Source organism: Rousettus aegyptiacus, unplaced genomic scaffold (genome assembly GCF_014176215.1).
Source record: "Rousettus aegyptiacus isolate mRouAeg1 unplaced genomic scaffold, mRouAeg1.p scaffold_m13_p_4, whole genome shotgun sequence".
NCBI lineage: Eukaryota > Metazoa > Chordata > Mammalia > Chiroptera > Pteropodidae > Rousettus > Rousettus aegyptiacus.
In genome coordinates this window covers 129,778,778-129,802,764 of record NW_023416307.1, presented here as the reverse complement: position 1 = coordinate 129,802,764, position 23,987 = coordinate 129,778,778, and the positions used below count along the sequence as shown (strand labels likewise).

The following is a 23,987-nucleotide window of genomic DNA, read 5'->3' as shown; positions in this document are numbered from 1 at the left end:
CCCACGCCACGGCCCCACCCCGTCTGAAGCAGGGATTGTCGCCTAAGCACTTAGTCCTGGCATCTGATTGGCTCCTTTGCCAGCTCCGCCTCCGTCTCCTCCCGTCGCCCTCCCCCCCCGCGCTTCCACAGCGGCGGGCGGCTCTTGTACGCAGGCGCGGGCGCTGCCTCTCTCTTGTAGTGGCCCGCCCTCCCTCCTCCCCCTCCCTCCCCTCCCCACCCCCTCTCCCCTCCTCTCCCGGCCTGCGTGCGCGCTTCTTCCTTCTGCACGCGCCGCCGCTAGTCCAGCACTCTCGCCGAAGCTTCTGGCCCGCGCGTGCCGTTTCCCCTGCGGCTGCGGAGCGGACAGGATCCTGCAGCGTGGTAGCGGCAGCAGCGGCAGTCCCGGCGCGCTCAGACGCGGCAGCGGCGCGCGAGTGCCCCGGCGGACCGTACCACCGCCCGCCAGCACGCGGGGGGAGCTGCCCGCCCCGCCGCACACGCCTCGGCGACCCCGCGGGGCTGAGGCGTCGCCGCGCCCGAGAGCCTGAGCGTAGAGCCGGCCTCGACCCCGAGGTCGGAACCCCGCCGGCGGCGCCCGTCCCCGGCCCCACCCATCCGGGCCGAGGAAACCGAGGCCATGGCTGAGACGGAGGAGCGGAGCCTGGACAACTTCTTCGCCAAGAGGGACAAGAAAAAGAAGAAGGAGCGGAGCAACCGGGCGGCGAGCGCGGCGGGCGCGGCGGGCGGCGCCGGCGGGAGCAGCGGAGCAGCGGGCGCGACGGGCGGTGGGGCGGGCGCAGGGGCCCGGCCGGGCGACGGCGGGACCTCGGGCGCGGGGGCCGCGGGCCCTGGGGTTGCCACCAAGGCCGTAACGAAGGTGAGGGGCTGGGACTTGGGACCGGGGCCGCGAGCTTGCGACCATGTGCCGGCCCTCGCCGATCTGCTTGGCGGAGCGTCCGGGAGGGGCCTCCCGGGGCCGGTCAGCGAGCGGACGGGTGCGGAGTCTGGCCACGTGACGTGGGCTTACCACGTTGGGCCGGCTTGCCTTCTCCCCGCGGGACCCCATCCACCCCGCTCCCGACCCGCCCCTCTGCACCCCGTGTCGCTCGGCTTGTGCCAAAACCCGGGCAAGCAGCACCCTCGAGGGGAAATTGGTCTGTGTCCGAAGTGCCCAGCATAGATGAGCATTTATCGAGTGACGTTTACTCTGAGTAATTTAGTATTCTGACTTCAGCCCAGTATTCGAAGCTGAATTTTCTAACAGTCGCATTTGTAGCTATCTAATTTGGCATTACTCGGTCTCAGCCTGTAGAAATCACATGGCAACACCGAGGTAGACATTTAGTTGTGGTCTTAACCATTGACTTCTTCCTTCGGCTTTTCCTGGTCGCTTTTAAAGTAACAGCTCCCGAGAAAGAACCCAGTGGAAGTAACTGTCTGCTGGGCGCGTTTGTCCTCCAAACTAGTCGACCTCAGGATCAAGCAAGAGCTTCTGCTAGGAAACGAGTCCATACTTTAGGTTCCAGTCACTTGATCCCTTTTCATAGTCTGACATTTGCTTCATGGTATTTTTATAATTATCTTTAATTAATCAAATGATATGTATTTTATAGGACGAAGATGAGTGGAAAGAATTTGAGCAAAAAGAGGTTGACTACAGCGGCCTCAGAGTCCAGGCAATGCAAATAAGGTATGATCTGGTTACAAAAATGTTTAGATAACCCTTAGGGTAGGTATTGTATCTTCGGTTATTCTTTAGCCCCAAAACATCATCATCCTAGCCTTGTGCTTTATATAATCTTATTAGTCCTCTAATAGATAGTGTGTAGTCCTTCTCTCTGTGATGGCAGTCATTCTATATGTTGATCAGAATTAGCTGCCAGTCCAAAATCCTGAGAGAGCTTGCCTACTTCCAGTGCTGGTTAGGTTATTTTTGAGACAGCTAAAAATGCTTTTGTGATTACAAAATACTTTTAATATTGGTGAGTTGAATTTAGTTTTTCTCATTGTTTCAGATATAACAGGTTTTCAGATCTTCTTCAATAAACAGGTTAATGGAAGCATGCTTACAGAGAAGAACAGATGTTACACATGCACACAGTTAACCAAAGTCAAGAAACTGAACATTACTGGTAGAGAAGAAAGCTCCCCTCCAAGTCCAATCTATGGTAGTCAGTTTTAGGTTCATATAAATGTCATGTTTTGAAGGGCTGGTGAAGTAGGAAAAAGTGGTTCCGTTGGTTTAAAATTAAAAACCGTTTATTCACAATTTAAAGAAAGAAATGATCCCAATGACCTGCCTCTAGTTTGAAGTTTTCAATTTGTATATACCAGTGACCATATGGCATAGTGGAGGAAATCATTTTCCTTCATGGAATACTTACTGTCTTTTGATCTCTCTAGGTGGTAATATTTATGGCCTTAAATAACTCATTGAAAAACCAGAGCTAATATTTTTGACATTTGTTGAATACTTAACACAGCTGGGCATTAATGTCCTAGGTTCTTTAAATCATTTCATGAGCTTAACCAAAGGGAAACCTGATTGATAGTGGGCAACTTTAGGAAATGTGGCCTCTCTACTCTTAAGATTCCTTTGTAGTAGTGTTGAGTAGAAGTGATTAGATTGGAGTTTTTAGTTCTTAACCATTTGGGTTTGTGGAACTGCTTACGTGGGTGCATATGTGTGTGTTTCCTCTCTCTTGTGGAATAAGGCTTTTGGTTTGCCTTTCTGGCTGCAGGCCCCAGACTGAAGCTTCTTGAAGACTTCAGCGACAGGAAGGAAAGTGTTTGGTCGTGTTGAACTTACTGGGCAAGAGCAGCACTTTCTAAAGGGAAAAGGATTCAAGTTCACTGAATGTTAGAAATTGATTTTGGTATATTATGGAAGATATTTAAACTACCTAGTTTTCTGGCATTGAATATCCTATATTCATAGTCAGAACTATTTTAGTCTTCATATTTGGCTCCTCCTGAGATGGTGAAATATTTCTTAAATTACTTACATCCTTCATCTTTTCCAGGGGCTAGTATAGCTATTTAAGTTCTGCTTGACTTTAAGTAGACCAGCTTTTAGATAGATAGATAGATAGATAGATAGATAGATAGATAGAGATATATATTTTTTTCATTATTCAAGTGGCCATCCAGAGATCTTCCTCTAATCTACTAATAAGAAACTGCTTATGTAGATCCTCAGTCACTATGGAGCCTGGGGGGTCTATATTTCTGTTGCCTCTATAAATCATTCAATACAGGGAAATCTTAACAGCTTTCAGGAAAGGCTTAAGAATGAGAAGCCATATGAGATTTAATAACAATAAGTAAAATTTTTATTTTACATACTCAATATTCTTGTAAACTGTAGTAAATTTTCTTTACAGTAAAAGTAGGATAGGCGTTCCCAAGGAAAGAGATCTTTCATAGGAGTAGTTACATAGATGAAGTTGATAATGTGACACAAAGATGGACTTTTGGGGACAGACAAACTTGGGTTTACATTTTAGTTTGGCTACTTGTGTGTGACCTCGGGAAAGTCACTTTAGTTTTGAACATTGGTTCTTATCTACAAAATTGAACCAGCTATTCAGAATTGTGAGGACTTTGAAGAAGATGTTTGTAAAATACCCACTGAGTTAACATTAATCTTCTCTGTTCAGTGGGTAAATTAGAATGACCTACTCTGTTTACCCATGAGACCCCTGATTTGTAGTACCAAGATCTGAGGAGAAGGGAAGTGGAGTTATACACGATTATCATGACTAACGTCAGACACTGGTGAATCAGTTCACTGTGGACATAATGGAAGAAAGTGACTTGTTCAGATTGGCTTTAGTATAACTACACAAAAATCCTCAGAGTGTTCAGTATTGCTAGCAATTTTGAATGATTATTTTCTATGGCTTTGTCCTGTTTGGGCAAAAGCCCATAGAAGGAAAGAGAAATGAGATTTTTTTCCTTTCTCTGGGATTTGGGAGGTGGTGGTGTTTATGCCTTTAATCTCTTACCTTCTATCTGTGAGAAGCAGCCTGTCTATCTCAATGTGGGCAAGGAAAATGAAACTTTGTAAGTTGACTTAAAATATTTTGAAATTTGCAGCCTATAGTCTTAAACCTTTTCTTTTAACTTTTTGCTTTGAAAAATTATTAACTTCAGAAAATTTGCAAGAATAGTAAATAAGCACCTATGTACTCTGCTTACATCTACCAATCGTTTTTGCCACATATGCCTTCTCTTTAGTTATTAGCTGCAGATATTGCATACAATCTTCAAGTTCTTGACACTAGTCCTTATAGTAGGTTAGCAAGCTCGACCTTTATCAAAGATAAGTGCACATTTGAAAGGGGGAAATTTCAGTAGCAGCAAAATGCTGTGGTAATGTCCTATCTCACATTTACCAACTAGGTCAAGAATTGAGTACCAGGAGTATTGTTATAAGGACGTGTCAAATTTTGTGTGTAAATTAATAGATGTTAATCAAGGTCATGTCATTATTTATAGATAAGTTTTTGAGAGGGGAGCCATTGAGATGGTGATAAATGAAGGGGCCTAACATTTGAGTTTAGATTATTGGCTGATAGTGAACCTATATGCTTCACCCATTTTTAACATGGGTTTTTAGGAGAAAGATTTCATTTATTGCTTGAGGTTACAAAATGTTGAGTATATGTCATATTTCGATAAAGATTTGAGTTCTTGGAGCCCAGTGGTTTTCTGGTAACCTTAAGAAATCTAGACTTGTAAACCCATTAGGTAAGGCTGGTTAAGTTGTCCTTTGGGGAGAAGAAATTACTCCTTTATTCATACTGGATTCATTGTAGTAAATATTTGTGAGTACTGTGTGCTGGGTTTTGGGGTCATAAATATAACTTATACTCTGCCAAACCCAGTAGATCATTTCAGTGATATGGGGCACAGGAGACACTTCGTCTAATCTACCATCAATGGGTCGAAAGAGTCCTTGGATGAAATACAGGGACATTTAAGCTGCCAGGCATAACTCAGCAGGCCATTTCTATCTCCCTATTTTACTGTTGTAATAGTGTTTGGCTAATAGTGTAAAACCAGTAGAGATCCCCAGCATTCCAGTAGAAGAGCAGTTAAGTCTAGATTGTGTTTTAGCAGTTTCTCCCACGTAATGTCGGGGAAGAGGGGTTAGGATCCATGAATCTCGTGTAATGTCCCTAAAGATAAAGAGGTAAAACCATTCTGTTCTTTATAAATATACTGCTGCAGGATGTGTAATCCTGAACAGTCTTATTAAAGAAAGTGAATTCTTCAAATCTCAAAATAGAGAAAATTTCTCTGTCGTATCTCAGAGCTATAGGGAGGATAAAATGAAATAAGAGGCAACCAGAAACAATAAGGGCCCTGGAGTCCCACTGGCTTGGTGCTGCTACTTTGTAGTCCTGGAGAAGGTGCTTAAATGTCTATCAGTTTTCTCATATGTACGATGGATCTTCTCCCTGCCTTAGTGTTATTGCAAGGTTTAAGAACTTTGTAGTATGCGCGCTGCCAGGCATGGTAGAGATTTCAGTAAATATACCTTTTCTAGCACCATCATGCTCCCTACCCCACCAATAGTGCCTCACATACATACGTATATTTAAGACTAGAATATTGTAAATTGTGGTATTGAATTTACGATAACATTATAGTGTTTAAAAACGTCCGATTTGGCCTACAAGAATCTATAGGTGGGTCAAACACGAAATTTTAGCCTAATTGTCTTCTGTGAAAATAATTCTTTACAACGTAGTTCTTATTCTGGCTTTAGTATTTGGAGATTTGACATTTTCTGGAATATGTATATGAAAAAATAATAGGATATTCAAATAATTTCTACTCTGCTGTTAGCACTGTGGTATTTTGGCAAGGCTCTTAGCATCTCTGGGCTTTAGTTCCCTCTATTGGATGAAGGGTCTTAACTAGACGATTTCCAATGTTGAGTTTAGCTAATATTTAAGAATCTTAAGAAGCCAAAATACTAAGTTGTCTCATGCCTATTTTTATAGATATGCAGTCCCTCTAATTAAACAGATCACTCTTATTTTTTAGTAATAGTTTATAATTTAGAGGTATCTTTAGATACATGATTGTTTTATTCATTTCACTTGTCTCAGGGTGAAGAGGTGATAAATACTAGACAGTAAAGGAATTTTTTTACTTCAGACTCCGTATTTTATCAGAACAAACTGGAGTTTTTCTTTAAAATTTTTTTGTGAATCCAAAGAACAATATACTTATTTTTAAAAGAACACTTGAAAGATTAACAGCATATGTATAAGAATTACAGTCCCTTCTGCTTGGAGATAATTAGGGTTAAATTTTTTTGATTTTTAGTTATTTATTGCAAGCTGATAATTCTGGAATTTGGATGAATTAATCACCAAATATTAATTTGAGGGGAAAGTTATTTTAGAGTCTAATGTATATATTTAACAGTTGTGATTCAGCACATTGCTGTTTCAAAGTGTAAATGACCAACTGAAAGCTTTCTCAGCTTGAGTATATAAGAGTATAAAATTGCAAGGAAGGCACTTACATCTTTGTAAGGGGTCTTACCTTCCTGTCTGGCATGTATTGGGTTTGCTAGCACATTACTAATTAGTTCATTGTAACTAGGTGAATAACATGCACGGTTTTACTCATGAACCAAGCACATTACATTATTGTATAATTACATTGGCACAGCTTCAGAAGTGGGTAATTTTCTAAAAATTATGGAGGGACAGTTCTGATAGTTGGATACCACTATTATATACTCTTGGTTAAATTATGACCTCCATATCTCTACCTGGTCCTTCATTCACTTTAAAAAGTTTTAGAAAACAAGGTCATACTGTTTGGTGTCCATTTTTTAAATCCATTTATTTTATTATAATTTTAAAATCTATTTAGAGCATATCTTCATGTTTCCAAATGAAAACTTTTTTTTCCTATTATCAAGGTATACATGCTGCTTGTGTGAAAACACTAGTGAATATTTAAAAGCTTACAGTGAACATTTACAGCATTTACTATGTGCCAGGCAGTATTCTCAGTTCTTTGTTAACTTAGTCTTCATAAAGGGACTGTTATTTCTATTTTACACTTGAGAAAACTGAAGCATACAGAAGTTAAAGGCCATACTCACGTTGGTTTATAAGTGTCTTTATACGAGACCATTAGCTATTGAAGAAATTTGTTTTGCAGCCAGGACTTATCTTGTTTAAATAAAAATGGAAGGAAGCACCCTTACCTGTCATTTTGCAGAAGCTAGTAAAGGCCATGATGTTCCTAAGGTCACATGGTCAGGGTGGGAATCATCTGTACGTTTTTATGACCGTGATCATGAATCAGATATCTAAAGGAGAAAATGCCTAAATGAGAGGAAGGCTAGGGGGCAGAGCTTCATGCAACAGCCATGGTTTTTGTTTGTTTTATTTTTGTTTGTTTCTTTTTTGTAGGAGGGAAAAGGGTAGTTAGAATGGTAGAGATTAATAGATTGATGACCTAGGAAAAACCACCATTATCAGGGAAGAGATTGCTAGTCTGTACCAGGTGCATCCTCAGCAAGGGCAAAGAGTTGGAAAAAGTTCAGTTTGGCAGTTATTTCCCAGTTGTGAAGGCAGCACTATAGAGACTCAAGAAACATGTGCTTGATTATTTAGAACATTCAAGTTTACATAAAATAGTAATAAGTAATACAGCAAAAGGAGAAATAATCAAAGATACCTTGGAGAAATTATAGATTTCTGACTTAGGTCAATTCAAGAAGAAATTTTCAAATGGCATTAAAAAATACTGCAGGGAATCTCAGGATGCTGTGTTACCATTGAGGATATGGTTTGCATTTATAATCACTAGTAAGCCACAAAGACTGAGTTCTTGTATTATAATCTGTTTTAAATGGGTGGCGCATATCTGGTGTTAGGGACCAGTTCTGTATATTCCGTATCAGACAGTAGAGCCTTGCACTAATTAAATCTGTAGCACTGATGTAAACATTGAGCACTGACTTGTTTTCCTCTGTTGGAATGTGAATTCTAAATTTGAGAGTATTTTGTAACATGTACTAAAGGATTGGCAAATGAAATTATATGACTTTTCAAAAACTCTTTGTTCGATAACTAAAAATATGCTTACCATAAGTGCCTGTTTGTACACTTTGGTCTTAAAAAATCTAGTAATTATACTTTGAATGTTCAAGTCGCCCTGTTCTCTGCATTTCAGGTTAGGGTAAGGTCTCTTCCCTCCCTCAGTTGCTTAAGCTGGTAGCTGGAGTCCTGCTCTTTCTTGGGGTTGCTATAAATAATTATGCAGATTGTCGTAGCCTAGCATGTCAGCATGCTAAATATTTCTAAATGTTCTTGAGTATATGAAGTTTGCAAAAGGGAAGTGGAGCCTATCCAACTAAGTGGTTTTCTAAACCTTTTTTCAGCAATAAAATCCTTTTTTCATGTGAAGTCAAGTAGAAGTTCCACTGTATAAAATAGGTTAAATCCCATATTTTTCTCTCTCCCATAGTGAAAAGGAAGAAGATGATAATGAAAAAAGAGAAGATCCAGGTGATAATTGGGAAGAAGGTGGAGGTGGTGGTGGTGGGAGTGGTGTAGAAAAATCTTCAGGTCCCTGGAATAAAACAGCTCCGGCACAAGCACCTCCTGCTCCAGTAATTGGTAATCTTAATGTTTCATTTTTATAAGGACGTCTATGTATAATTTTATGTATGGTCAGCTTTCAACTAAAGGCATGCTTGTGGTGGGGTTAGTGGGGCTCCTTTCCATTCTTGGGAGAGAGATTTATATATGTACATTTAAAGACTTCCACATCCAAAGAAATTTGAAAGTTAAGATACATGGCTTTTCTTTTTTTATATACTTAACATTACTACAAACACAGTTGCAATAAAAGGATACATGCTCTTTAAATTTATATGTAAACTAACTTGCCCAATTTAAATATTTAAGTATTTACTACAATTTTAGACAGCTGACTAAGGAATATTGGCTACCTGTGTTTCACCTGTGGTCATTTTTTTTTTTCTTCACATTCTGCATTTTCCTGTCTTGAAGTGTTAATTATCAGAAGGGAGGATTTTATCACTTCCAAGGAGATAAAAAATAGTTCTTGGGATGAAGAAATCTTAGATCTTAAAGTGGTTTGTGGCCCATCAGAGGGCCAAAGTATGTAAACAGATGTGCAGTGTGTGTCTGTGGTATTAACATTTCTTGGTGGGATGGCAGTGGTGATTAGGAAACATTTTTTAAAAAGCTCCTTAAGAGGACAATAATGAAAAAAGTTGTAGAAACATTGCTTTAATGTATTTGTAGTATTTTGTACAAAATAATATGAAGAATAACAAATCATCTCAAGTCTTACTGCCCAGGGATCACAGATAACTACATCAACATTTTTGCATTCTTTCTGGCCTTTTGTTATGTATATGTTTTTCTATTTAATTTTTTTTTTAACTGCATCTGTCAGTGATCTCTCATGGTCTCTGCATTGCTAAATCTGTTGCTGGTTGACCCCATCAGCAGCAGCATTTGCCACAGTTGATTACCCTTTTGGAACACATTCTTCTGTTGGTTTTCAGGACACCACATTCTCCTACCACTGGTTGGCTGGTTCGCAGCCTCCCTTGCTATTACCACTTCTCACCCTGCTCAATACATGCTAGTCTGCTCCTGCACTCAGCCCTTTCCCCTTTTTCTATCTACCCTCCCTCTCCCTTGGCAGTCTACATGCCAGCGACTTTTAAACTTAACATTATCAGCTCTCCTAACTCCACACAAGTTTATCTTAACTGCCTACCCAACAAACACCTCAGCCTCAACATGTCCAAAACCGAACTGTTCATATATATTTGCCGCACCCCACAACCTTTCTCATCTCATTGCTATGCTTTCAGTCACTTAGGCCACAAACCTTGGCGTCATCTTTGACTCTTTATTCCAAACCTAAATTTAATCTGTCAGTAATTTCTTTTTGGCTTTACTTTCAAAATAAATTCAGACCGTTTATATGACGAGTTCTCAGCAGTTCCATGGCTATCACCCTGGTTTCGAACTATCATTTTTTTAATGGATTCCTAAAGTAGCCCCTTACCTGATCTGCCTGTTTCTCTACATACACAGTTTCCAACACAGCCAGCAGCAAGAGTGGTAATCTTTTCAGATACGGCAGAGCACGTCCCTGTGCTGTTTGTTAACTTCCAATAGCTTCCCTCTAATCAGGGTAGAAGCCTGAGTTCTCAGTGACTTATGGCCACGCAGGCCATAGACACCTGCCTGGTGATCCCCCTTTTTTGTAGTTTGTCTTTCGGTAATCTGAACTTGCTCGCCCTGCTACTGCAGGCCCTTTGTACCGATATTTTCAGCCTGGAATTCTCTTTCTTTATATAGGCAGTTGGTAAGCTTATTCTGTAAAGGGCCAGATAGTAAGTAATTTAGGTTTTGAGGGCCATGCAGACTTTTTTAAATTACTCAGCTCTGCTGTTGTAGCACAAAAGCAGCCGTGGACACTATGTATACCTACTGTGTGGTGGTTTTCCAGTAAAACATTATTTATAAAATCAGTGTTGGACCAGATTCAGCTTGTTTGCCAACTCTAGATATGTTGGCCTCGTCCTTTCAGCCTTTGCTTAATTTTCATCACTGACAACTCTCCAGAATCACCTTATTTAAAATCACAGCTTCTTCAGGCACCTCACTGTCCATTTTGTGCTCACTTTACAAACCCTTCCCCCACTTCCATTATTGGTATGGCACCTATCTTTTTACATATTTTGTGTCCTCTTTCTACAATAGTACTGTCCAGTAGTGTATTTTTGCAGGGATATAATAGCACTGTTCAGTGTAGTAGCCACTAGCCACATGTTTCTATTAAGTACTTAAAATGTGGTTTTAAAAAACACTGAATCTGTATTGAAGATGGGGGAAATTGGTACGTAGGAAAAGGCTAGAAGGCTGCCTTCTCAAAATGTTATCCATTGTGAAAGACTTTGGGCTGCTCAGCTGCTTAATTATTTTCCATTTTACAAAAAAATAAAGAAGAACCTTAAAACCCATTGATCTGGAAGACAGTAAAATCATTAAGGTTATATCTAGAATTTATTTTTATTTTTTTATTAGTCTTCTTTACAATTAAAAAGAACTACACAGGCATTTTATTAAATAAGTTCTCTACAAACGACATTTAATCCACTAAGCAGGTAAAGAAATGATTATCCACATTTACTGTTATGTAAACTGAGGACTAAAGTGGTCATACTCTGAAAGGCAATTTTTCTGAGACCTGTCTTCCAGGTCTAGCAGATTCCTTTCTACTTCCAATTAGTTTACTTACAGAACTTATTTACACAGGGAATTAAAATTGTACGTGGAAGAGAGCTTTAGGGGGCTACACTGGAATATTTTCACTTTCAGACATTTCCTCAGATAACTAAATTTCCTTCTGTTGGCCAGAGACCTTTCTTAGTCAGATACTGGTTTTATTCCTGTAATTGTTAAATGATAGATTTTATAAGTCTAGCTTATTAAAATGCCAAGCATCGAATATTTCCTCTAAGCTGTTTTGAAATGTTAGTTACAGAAACCCCGGAACCGGCAATGACTGGTGGTGTGTATAGGCCTCCTGGAGCCAGATTAACCACAACAAGGAAAACACCGCAAGGACCACCAGAAATATATAGTGACACACAGTTCCCATCCCTGCAGTCCACTGCCAAGCATGTAGAAAGTCGAAAGTAAGTACTCTAATGGTCACATTTTGTTTTGGAGCCCTCTCTGTTCTTTGACTGGGAACGGGATAGAGAAGATAGAAAAACGTACCTAGTGTGTGTTTGGGGAGGAAGGGAGAGGAGGTTACTCCTTTCTGGTAAAGCCCAGGCTGCATCTGACAGGCAGCTGATAATTAGGATGGGACTTAGTGCCCAGGAGAAGGGGAAGGGCACCAAAAACAAACTGCAGAAGTTCCGTTATCCCTGGCTTATGTTCTGTAGCTATTAGAAGCCTCACCTAGTTAGAATTCTTTATTAAGCACATGTTGTTGGTTTATGTTCCATATACAGAAACTAAAAATGAAAGAACAGTATTTCATTGTATTCCCTGTTAATGTGAATAGGTGAAAGTTGTTGACTTTTATAAATCTAATGTTAAGATCTTATTTTAGCAGGTTCTTAAAATGAATGCTACCTGGAGTTAAATGACCACATATGGCACATCCACATCTTACTTAGGGACATGCATTTTTAAAGTTAAAATGGGAAGAAATATAAATGAGATCAGATCGAAATACTGGTTTTGGAGGGTGCCTTTTAAAGTAAATCTCAGCCTTTTGCCTCTTTAAGAGCACAGCTGGCTTGAATTTGAAACTCCACCGGGACTTGCTCCTCTGCCCTGTCCTGCAAAATGAGGAGCAGTGATCCACCACATTCACCTTTCCCTACCTGGTCCTTGCCCATAAAGGAGAAGCGAGGAGAAATCATTGAGTAATAAGCGGAGCTTTATTTGAATGAGAAAATTGTTGCCCTTATGCATAAAGAGAGATGTATTGTCCATTATTTGCTAAAATAAAAGTGAGTCTTAGAAGGAATCATCATATTACTCTAGCTTTTTAACTTTCCAGTTGTCTTCATGTTGGTCCCAAAGTAGGTTTGCAGATAATAGTATTCAGCAGATTTGCTACCACAGAAAGTGGGACCATAGAACTTATATTAACAATATTCTATGTTTTCTGTTCAATTGAAGTCTTAAAAATGGTTTGATAAGGATTTTGTTTTTCTCTCTTATCTCTCCTTCAAGATTCTTCTAAGGGGTGGCTTTCTTTTTTTAATACAAGGAAGAATATTTTCAAAACAACCTCAAGAAATATTTACTGATTACATTTCTTTTCCCTTAGGGATAAAGAAATGGAGAAGAGCTTTGAAGTAGTAAGACACAAAACTAGAGGTAGGGATGAGGTTTCAAAAAACCAGGCACTTAAACTTCAGCTAGACAACCAGTATGCTGTACTCGAAAATCAAAAAAGCAGCCACACACAGTACAATTAAGGAATGGTTTTTCCTAACCCTTATAAGGTAACTAGACCACAGCTAAGCACCATGAACAGCCATTCGTCATCTGATTTCTGCCTGGATCTACAGCAACCGATGCAGACCACTTGGTATAAGTGACCGGCCCTATTGCACTATGGAAGTTTAAAGTCAGAGCTGCTCTTTATATTGAATTTAGGGGGATTTTCATTGTTATAAATGTGTGAAGTAGGTTCAGCAGTGTTCTTTCATAATAATTACTCTGCAAATACAAAAAAAAAAAAAACCCTGCAGCCAGTGGTCATTTCAAAATCTTTTTATGTTCAGATACTGAGCCTTCGTAAGGGTTGACTACCTCAGATTTGCTGCACTCATTGTGAACTTCATGTGGATCACAACTTCTGGATAAGAAGGTTTCAGCTTATAAGTGTCGATGTGAAACTTGAAACCAGCTCTATTGGATTCCTATCAGAAATCCTGCAGAAAGTCAGCCATCTGGGTTCTGATCTGCTGTAAAAGATGAAGATTTAAGTGACCTTAATTAACCTGTCCTGTGCCCCTTAAGGAATACTCTCTGTAGTAGGCTGTGGCTGTATTAGAGTTCCTGGAATATGCCACTCTCAAAAGAACCGATGTGTTCAGATAATCTATGTAGGGCTGTGATTTATCATTTAAACTTTGAGTTTGTATTCTTAGGTAACCACAAATTCAACCAAACTTGGGTCCACTGAGGGGCAGGGGAGGGAATAATCTTGTTTCTTCTAGTAATTTTTTATTTGGATGGTAGTGTTTTTTCTGTGTTCCACATTAAGGCCTTTTTTTTTTTTTTTTTTTTTTTTTTGCTTTGACTTGGAATAAGTTCTTTGACAGAGCATATTCAGAGCATATTGCTTGGTTAAGTAAGTAACCTGAAATATGCATTAGAATTGTGAGGTGTCTCGTGAATTTGCCAATCCCTAGAGTGGAACCAAATAGCCTTTGGTGTAAAGGGCAGTGGATGCAGGGGGCTCTACTTCAGGTGCTGCTAAAGCCTCCTCAAAATCAGGTCTAAATTGTAAACTGCAGTGCAAAGAGTATAGTTCCTGCTCAGGCCAAGGGATTCACTGACCTGTCCTTATAAATTCAAAGCATTGTGAGCAGAACCTCAACCTAAAACACACTTATGTTTCATGGATCTTTCATGAACTTTGACAGTTCCAGATACACTTGTGCCCAGATGTTTAAGGTATTGGACTTTCTATAAGTGCGATAATTGTCCCAGCTTAGCTCTGTTATCAGCCTTCTGATGTGTCTTTACATTGTTCATTTGGAGAGTCGGGGGTGAAAGACAGGTGATGTAGCACTTCTGTTTTTAATAATTACAGCTTAAACTACCCAGTAATTTTAAGTCCTTAAAAGGGACTTCAGAAAGATACCCAGGATTGCTGAACAGTGTCTTTCCATCTAATGAGATAGCCTGGCAATTTCCTAGTTTTGTATCTTTGGTTCAATAGAAATATTTCAAAGTGGTATGTGACCACTTGATGCAGAGTCTGGGTGTCTCTATAATAAATCCCTTTGCCAAATGGCAGGAGTTGCAGACTTGCTACTGGCAAGAGTGAAGCATATGGGTGAGTAAAACTATCCTATCTTATGGGAGCTTAGTTTTGATGAAAGTGTTAATACAGGAATTGGACTCCTAGTGGGGTTTGCAGTATCTCCTGACAGGACCTGCCAACCATTTCTGGGCAATAATGTTGGCGTTACTTGAGGTGGCAGGCAGGATGCCTGCCTTCTGATGTATTTGGGTGAGTTGCTGAGCAAGCCAAGGAGAGGTTGGATGATTAAGCAAGAAACAAGAGATTCTTGGTTAAACTGAAGACTTCATTTGGGAACCAAAAATCTTAACAAATCTCTTATACCTTGAGCCACATATTTTCCCTGAAAAGTATGCATTTTTTTCCAACAATTTTGTTGGGGGTTATGTTATTGAGTAATGAACTGAGATGGGTATGTGGACCTTATTTAATGGCATACTATACAAGAAATCTGAAGACCTGCAGGAGATTTAAAACCAACTCTTGTTATAACTTTTTAAAAGATTGTGAAATTATCAAAATGCACATGAATCAAGTTTTAATATACTGTATGATGGGTGGTTGAGGCTGTCCATTGTACCATTTCTTTCTTTGAATTCTCAGGCATGGTTTGGCAGTGCAAGAACTCTGTAACATTAACAAATTCAATAAAAAGTAAATATATGGATTTTGGAGTCTGGCAGTTTTTATTCTTAACTCTTGACCTGTTCTCTGTGTTTGAAAACGGCAAATTGATGCCATGCCTCCTTTGCCCATAGGAAGATAGTATTCTCATCTGAGGCGTGAACTTTCTGTTTGGGGAAATGTTTGCAAAGTATTCCGAATGTTAAAAAAGAGACCTGGAATGAAAGTGGCTGCCAAGCTGTAATGAATGTTCCTTTCCAAAGATAAAGCATTGACTTGTACTTTTTTTTTGGTTGTTAAATTTTGTCTTAAACCCCGGCAAAGGGATCTGCGATCTCCACTACGTAGACTAAAGATCTGAGGACTAGTCCTTTACGAAGCTTATAAGTTTCTCAAATGAGCAACCATTTTATATTTCAGAATTTAGTCTGGATCATAGTTTATACATTTCTAAACTAGAGAAAGTATATTTTAAGTTTTTGTTTTTGTTTTTGTTTTTTGGTAACAGTTTAAATTATGTTTGCTATTAGGTTATTGTTTGTACTTGATTTTTTTTTCCTTAACAACCCTGTTTAAAATGGAACACAAAAACACAAAAATTCACACTCCCTGTCATTCTCCCTTCACTTGTTTAAATTTCTCACTTTTTTTTTAAAATGAATTTATTTGAGCAAACTGACAACAATTCTGGGAAGATCTTGAATGTTCCCTCCATAGTTTTTTTTTTAATCATCTTTTTTTTTTTTGAGATAAAACCCTTTAAAAGTGTTTTCATTTTTATTGTGAAACAGTCAATTGTATGGATATATACTACGTTTCACGTTTCCACTTTGTCCTTGTTATGAATAATGCGGTTATGAATTTTCCTGTATGAGTTTGTGTCAGTATGTTTTCAATTCTCTTGGTATGCATCTAGGTGTGAAATTGATGGGTCATTTGGTAACTTTTTGAGTAATGCCAAACTCTTCCAAAGTGGCTATAGCACATTACATTTTTACTAACAATGTCAGGATTACAGCTACTCCATATTCTCATAGTTACTTGTTACCTGACTTTAATTCTAGTCATTCTGGTTAAAATAGTATCTCGGGGTTTTGATTTGCATTTCTGTACTAGCCAATGATGAACGTCTTTTCATGTGTTTATAGGTCATTTTTGTCCTTCAGGAAATGTCTTCAAGTCCTTTGCTGAGTTTTTAATTGAACTTTTGTCTTTATTATTGAGTCATAAGCATTCTTTATATATTCTCGATATTAGTCCCTCATCACATGCATGATATGCAAATGTTTTCTCCTATCTTCATTTTAATAGCACAAGTTTTTCTCATTTTTTATGTAGCCCAGTTTATTTTTTTCAGTTGCTGTGCTTTTGGTGTTTCTAAGAAGTCATTACCTAACTCAGGGTCAAGAAGACATCTGTGTTCTAAGTTTTGTGGTTTTAGCTTCCATTTAGATCTATGATCCATTTTTCAGTTAATTTTTGAATGTGGTGTGAGGTAGGAGTCTTAACCTCATTCTTTTACATGGGGATATACATCCAGTTGTCTGCACTATTTCTTGAAAAGACTCCATTATGCATGCTGAACATTTCACTTGTTTATTCTACTCGAATGTGAAATTGGTCTGGCTAGAAACATGTAGGAAGGGATGTCCGGAGTAGTTTGGGAACGTGGGTGGGATAGGAACTGGAGAGAGAAGGCTGAGTTCCGAGAGACAAGTTAATGGGGTAATCACCTAGGAAGGAGAATCAAGAAAGTAGAGAATCACTTAGACATCATAATAACTAGTGGCCTGAAATTGTAGGTTTATAATGGCTTTTCATTCCTCACCTAGCTACTGTAACTAGGTATTTATGGGGCCTGCTGAATGCAGGCAAGTTAGGAATTGTGTTTCTTGAGTTTGACATAAAAATAATGCATATTATGAAGGATATAGTAACGGAAAAGTAACCTTTAAATAATCATTTTTATTATTAAATGAGAGGAATTATGTTCACATCAAGGATTTGGGATATACACACAAATAACCATTAAGGTAGTTTAAATCTTTTGAAATTGTAGTCCAAGTGAGAACTAGAATTCTAAATAACTGGATGTAGTAACAAGCTGAGTACAACTTATCAAATCATTTTACATGTGAATATCCTCCCCACTGAACACCCTCCCCCAACCGAACTTTACAGCGATACAGTCCCCATGCAACAAGAAACTTGCAAGGAGAAGATCCTTCCTCTCCATTTATGATGGAAAACAGTGTGTAAGTGTGAGGGAAACAGTATCCATAGTCTGTCTTGTCATTGCACTTGGGCAGACAGCTTAAGTGTCAGGTGGGAAGTTGGGTTAATGACCAAGCAGGTGGCAGTCATTTTCTCACTAAAAGTAAATTTAATGGAAATGACTTATAAAGTTTATTGCTAGTATTAAGTGTGATATTCTACATCTTGCCGTGACATTTTAGGAAGCATGGTCTTCTATGACAAGTTTTTGTTTTTCTTAAGACCTGCACAGTTTTTGACCCCAAACTCTGAAGTTTTCTATCTTAAACCAGTGTATTTTACCTTTTCTTACTTCGTTATGACAAAGTATCTGGATATAATTTTCTACATCTCAACTCTTATTAGATGATTTGACCTCCCCCCCCAACCCGCGAAAAAACAAGATTTAATTTTTTAAATCTTTTTTTTGTGCAGGGAGGCTAGATGTACAAAATAAACTATTGTTTTGAATGTTAGCATATGAAAACTAAAAACATTACCCCAGGACAGAAACTTTGTGTTCTTCCTTTTTATGTCCAAAGTTTAGGCAATCTGTCATCCCTGGAAAAGACTTTTTGCTAAAGTTTTTGTCCTGCATGAGCGATTTTCTTCCTAAGAAGTGGGACAACTCTAGGTTATTTTCCGTAGTTCTCAAAACAGCCGCATTTTGACAACAACCTGGAGATGTTTTTAAAAATGCTGACATCTGACTCCTAACCCCAGACATTCTAATTTAATTGGTATGGGGTACGACCTGCACCCAGAAGTTTTTTTAAAATTTCCCAGTTCTAATGTGCAGCATTTTTGGAGCCGCTGGGTTATGTCAAAATAAGACAATATGGCCTCCTAGTAAGATGTTGTAAAGCAATCATAGGGCTCAAGTGTGTAGGAAATCTTTTCAGTTGTATTCCTAGCCCAGGAAGGATTATCGTATTTTAAATGCATGTTTGGATACTGTTAAATGGGGGAAATGGATAGTGAAGTGAGGGGGTGGGGGAAACCTGTAAGCTGAAATACTAAAGAGTTCTTTTGACTTTTATGTAAACCTTTTCATAGTTCAGTATTATCAGTATAGGGACCATTTTTCATATTTCCTCTGTCATTTCTTAAGACAATTACCTCACCATCAATATAATGCTCTAGCTACTTTATTTTCCTTCTCTCTGCAGTAATTTTATTGTTTGACTTATGTCTTGCCAGTAAGTCTGACCAGAATTTACTCAGAGTAAATTTTAATTCCTTTACACTACCCTAGCTTCTCATTTGCCCTTCCGTTACGTTGCCCAGTTACAACACCTCTAGGTTTTCAGGGTTTCTTTAGAATTCTGCAGTTCTCCCTAATAACTATGGAATGAACCATAATTAACTTTACCAGAGATGAGCTCAGCAACTGCAGAACCCTCCAGCTCATCTCCTTGGGAATGGGAACCTCAGACGCTTGCATCGCCTGCTATCTTAGACTGTGGGTCATTTCCCTCGCCAGCTGCTACCTGTTAAGGGTCATATGGGTTTCACGTAAGCATCCTTTGTAACAGGCATGCAGAGGATTCCTCAGGTTTGTCTTTGGGTTTAACTTGCTGGGACTATTGTGGTTTTCTTCCTGGGCTTTGGTTTTACAGTTCAAATTTATGCCTTTAATTAGAAACTGAATTAAACTTGGAGGTCAGGAATTCCCATCCTCAGTTACACCGTGGTAATGGGGGTGAAAGCAGGTTGCAAGCTTCCATTATATTTGTTCTTCCTGACATTCCCTTCTTCCTTCTCTCTCTTTTAAACCTTAGCTCCACTCTGGCAAGAGCTTTAAGTAGCAAATCATTGGTTGGAATTTTTAAAATTAACCTTGGGCCAGGCACTCTTCTAAACGGTAGCAAATGCTATTCGTTTAACCCCTGGCAGTCCCTTAAAGAGGGGAAAATAGATTCTGAAAGGTTAAGTGTCTTACCTAAATCAGAACGAGTAACGAAGGAGCCAGGATTCCACCCCAGGTGTTTTTGTTCCAGTGCGTTCTTAACCATGAGGCTTTGCTTCCACTCCTCTTGCTAGACTTAAGACGAGAGAAGGAAAGTAGGAAGCAAACTCTTCTTCAGGTTTAACTTGAAGGAGCCCTTTGCCGCATTCCCATCCCAGTCGGCATGGATGCCCTAGAGACTGGCTTCTTTGCCACCTAGCTCCCCAAGCAGCAGAATGTAGAGCTCCTAATGTGAGGTGAGTTGTTTGTACTATCCCTTCTCTAACGGCTGGGGGTGGGATTTTTTTTTTTTTTTGGATGTTTTATGGTTAAAAATTTCAAATACAAAGAATAGTATAATATATGTCCTTGAATCCATAACTCAACTTCAACAATATCAGTTTGTGGCCACTTTCATTTTGCCTCCCCATTTTCTGGGTTATTTAAAAAGCTAATCCCAGACCTATTTCATCATTAAACGTTTCACCCAGGGATAAAGACTCAACCGTATATCGTTATACCTAAACTAACATTTCCTTAATATCGCATATCCTGTTCGCGGGCAGATTTCTCTGATTTTCCAAGGTGCTTTACAGTTGGTTGGTTTGAAGCAGAATCCAGACACGGGTGACCTGTTGCATTTGGTCTTTAGACTCCAGTAATTCCCCCACTTTATCCTTACCACTTAGTTATTGAAGAAACCTGGTCATTTGGTTCATAGAATTTTCCATATTCTGAATTTAGCAGATTGTTTTCGTATAAACGAGTAGTGTGCCAGTTATTACTGCCCTTTGCTCTGCATTGTGGTTCAGCAGCTCTGGACCCTGTAGACAGCTCTCCTTTGCCAACAGGGGGGGCTGGAGGAACACCGTAGAATTTAGCAAGAGACAAGGCCTTGAAGTTCTCAGGGCAGCGTGCAGATTGACTAATGGGGCCTGGGACGTTCACCTCCCCAGCCCTCATGATTCAGCTGCGGTTGCCACTGCTGTTCCCTTTTTACTAGTTGACCGCTTTTTTACTATTTATATTTTTTTCTGTTTAAATTACTGGTTTAATTTGTTTCCTGACTGAATACTGGCTGATGAAATGGTACCAGGAATGGTCTCAGGAGACAATCCCTCCAAACATGGATTTGGGGATTAGTTTGATGGTGCCTTTGGTGTCAAGCAAAATGAGGAGCTCCTCGGCAGTGGGAATGGGACGCTGATAATTCCTGATGTGCGCTGACGTTACAATTATGTTACCACTTCTGCTTGTGATGACGTGTCTACTGCAGCAGGTGCTTCGGGGGCCCAGGGACTCGAGCTTCACTTGACTTATGGCAGGGACTAGTGTGGGTTTGGTTCTGTATTCACTGGAGTACTTACCGAAAGAAATGACCAACTCAGGTCCTTAAATGCTCAGCTCAAGTCTCATTCTGAGGACCAGAGAGCCTCTGTGACTGCCCTGGTCATTTGGTTCATAAAATCATTTTATGTAGCCAGGGCCTGATGTTGCTGGAAACCAAACAAAATTTAATTGTGCGGGTTGTAGAATTACATCAGTTAAATTCACAACCTTATTAAGTTTCTCATGTAAAATTTAAGATATTGATTGGGAATGATGGGGCCCTGAAACTTGGAATGGCAGCATCTGGTTGGACTCTTGAGTCTTTTATTATCAAGTTTCTCTGAGCCTTCCTCACCTGTGGACATAATTTGCCCTCCTGTGTTAGCTGAGGATGCTAACGTTTTCTTGAAAATCCTGAGATACCTCACTTGAGACAGATTGCCTTGCAAAGAGATGTTCATCCTCAAGAAGTGCTTTGTTGCCACTTTACCTATAGCTAGAGTGACAAAATAGGAAAAATTGTAACTTTTTCCTAACACGTGTTGGCAGAAATCTGGGGAATATGTGTGGGAGTGTTTTTGAATGGTATTAGAGCAAGGAGAACAGAATATAACACGAGACGGAGCTGAATTGATATGCGTGCACTTACTAGAGATTCTGGATGTAAAGTGTTGGCTCTTAAAGCTTAAGAGCTTTCTTGTTTGCTTGACCGAAACGGAATCTGTGGTGGCCAGCGTTTAATGAAGTCGAGATGCTAGAGCTTCCATAGCACGATGTGCAGGAAGGAATCAAAAGGCGAATTAACATACATCACCACACATAGCTACAATTGTTTTTCTTTTTGTGATGAGAACTTTTAAGATCTAACCTCCTAGTAACTTTCAAATATATCATATAGTATTACTAACCACAGTCACCGTGCCATACAGTACATCACCAGGACTTATTTATTTGATAATGAGAAGTTTGTACCTTTTGACCACTTTCACCCACTTCACCCACACACATCCCCCTGCCTCGCAACCACAAATATGTTCTCTAGATCTGTGAGTTTGGGTTTCTCTTGTTTGCTTACTTCTACATATAACTGAGATCATACGTATTTGTCTTTCTTTGTCTGAATTCTTTCACTTAGGATAATGTCCTTAAGTTTCATCCATGTTGTCACAGTTGGCAAGATGTCTTTTTTTATGGCTGAATAATATTCCGGTGTGTGTGTGTGTGTGTGTGTGTGTGTGTGTGTGTGTGTGTGTGACATTTTCTTCATCCCATTCATCCATCGATGGATGCCCAGGTTGTTTCCATGTTTTGATTATTGCAAATAAATGCTGCAATGAACATGGGGTACAGATTTCTTTTCAAATTAGTGTTTTCATTTATTTTGGATAAATACCCAGAAGTAAAATTTCTGGATTACATGAAAGTTCTATTTTTAATTTTTTAAGGAACCTCTGTACCATTTTCATAGTGGCTGTGCCAATTTACTTTTCCATCAACAGTGCACAAGGTGTCCCTTTTCTCCATGTTCTTCTAACCTTTGTTATTTCTTTTTGATAACAGCCATTCTAACAGGTGAGGTGATATCACGTTGTTTTGGTTGGCATTTCCCTGATAATGAGTGATGTTGAACATTTTTCATGTACCTGCTGGCCATCTGTATGTCTTGTTTGGAAAAGTATTCAGATCCTCAGCCCATTTTTTAATCAGATTGTTTTTTGATTTTTGTTTGTTTGTTTGATTTTGCTATTTATTCATTTAAGTTCTTTATATATTTTGGGTATTAAACCTTTATTCAGTATGGTTTGCAAATATTTTCTACCATTTGGTAGGTTGCCTTTTCATTTTGTTGATGATTTCCTTGTTTGTGCAGAAGACTTTTGATGTAGTTGCACTTGTTTATTTTTGCATATGTTGTCTTTGCTTTTGGTGTCAAATCCAAAAAATCGTTTCCAGGACTGACATCTAGGAGCTTACTCCTATGTTTTGCCCTAGGAGTTTTATGTGTCAGGCCTTACAATTAAGTCTTTAATCCAATGTGAGTTGTTTTTTGTGAATGGTGTAAGATAGTGAACCATTTTCATTCTTTTGCACTTGGCTGTCCAGTTTGTCCAACACCACTTCTGAAGAGACTATTGTTTCCTCATTGTATATTTTTGGCTTCTTTGTCATAAATTAATGGACCATAATATATAATGCGTGTGTGAGTTAATTTCTGAGATCTCTATTCTGTTCCATTGATCTATTTGTTTTTATGCCAATACCATATTGTTTGATTACTATAGCTTTGTAATAGGGTTTGAAATCAGGGTGTGTCATACCTCCAGATTTATTGGAGGTGTCTTATTTCTCAAGATCGCTTTAGCTGTCCAGGGTCTTTTGTAGTTCCATACAAATTTTAGAATTGTTTGTTCTTTTTCTGTGAAAAATGACATTGGAATTTTGATAGGATTGTGTTGTATCTGTAGATTGCCTTGGGTGGTATGGACATTTTAATAAAATTCTCCAGTCTATGAGCACTGAATATCTTTTCATTCTTTGTGTCCTCTTCAATTTCTTGCATTAATGTCTTATAGTTTTCAGTGTAAAGGTCTTTCTCCTCCTCTATTAAATTTATTCTTAGGTATTTAATTCCATGTAATTATAAATGAGGTTTTCTTAATTTCTCTTATAATTCATTTTATGTATAGAAACATTTTTGCATATTGATTTTATAGCCTACAACTCTACTGAATTTGTTTATTAGTTCTGAAAGCTTTTTGGTAGAGTTTTTAAGGTTTTCTATATATTCTTTAAAAAAATTTTTAAATTATTTAATACAGATTTTTCTTTTATTAGTATGGTAACATTGGTCACTGAAACCCAGTAAGTTTCAGATGTACAATTTAGCAGGAAGGCGCATATACATATGGCATTGTGAGGGTTTTCTGTATATAAATATATATAGTGACTGTTTTACGTCTTCCTTTCCTATCTGGATGGCTTTTTTCCCCCTTGCCTAATTGCTCTGGCTAGAACTTCCAATACGTGTTGAATAAAAGTGGTGAGAATAGGCATACTTGTCTTGTTTCTGATCTTTTAGAGGAAAAGCTTTTAGCTTTTCATCATTGAGTGTGATGTTAACTGTGGGCTTTCTCATATGTGGCCTTTATTATGTTCTGTTCCCTCTATCCTCACTTCGTTGAGAGTTTTTATCATAATGGATGTTGAATTTTGTCAGTGGTTGTTTAGCATCTATTGAGATGATCATATGATTTTTA

At 38.9% G+C, this 23,987-nt stretch overlaps 1 protein-coding gene across 3 annotated transcripts; it reads left to right on the top strand.

Annotated features, from left to right (window-relative positions):
- Positions 1–240: 240 nt before the first annotated feature.
- Positions 241–15,243, top strand: CDV3 (CDV3 homolog). Of its 3 annotated transcripts, none has more exons than XM_036218988.1 (5): positions 241–858; positions 1,595–1,671; positions 8,490–8,641; positions 11,553–11,712; positions 12,316–12,795. In XM_036218988.1, the coding sequence occupies exons 1-5, from the start codon at positions 619–621 to the stop codon at positions 12,329–12,331; spliced, it is 645 nt and encodes a 214-aa protein (XP_036074881.1). In that variant the 5' UTR covers positions 241–618; the 3' UTR covers positions 12,332–12,795. The 3 variants fall into 3 exon arrangements, with proteins under 3 accessions (XP_036074881.1, XP_015995804.1, XP_015995803.1); XM_016140318.2 differs by lacking the exon at positions 12,316–12,795 and adding an exon at positions 13,327–15,243 and having other exon boundaries at positions 243–858; XM_016140317.2 differs by lacking the exon at positions 12,316–12,795 and adding an exon at positions 12,867–15,243 and having other exon boundaries at positions 245–858.
- The last annotated feature ends 8,744 nt before the right edge of the window (positions 15,244–23,987 follow it).

Bases quoted from the DNA above. Each gene is read 5' to 3' on its own strand.
- CDV3 (XM_016140317.2), top strand. From the start codon at position 619: ATGGCTGAGACGGAGGAGCGGAGCCTGGACAACTTCTTCGCCAAGAGG. The intron at 859-1,594 runs GTGAGGGGCTGG...TGTATTTTATAG, and splicing joins CCACCAAGGCCGTAACGAAG to GACGAAGATGAGTGGAAAGA. The intron at 1,672-8,489 runs GTATGATCTGGT...TCTCTCCCATAG, and splicing joins GTCCAGGCAATGCAAATAAG to TGAAAAGGAAGAAGATGATA.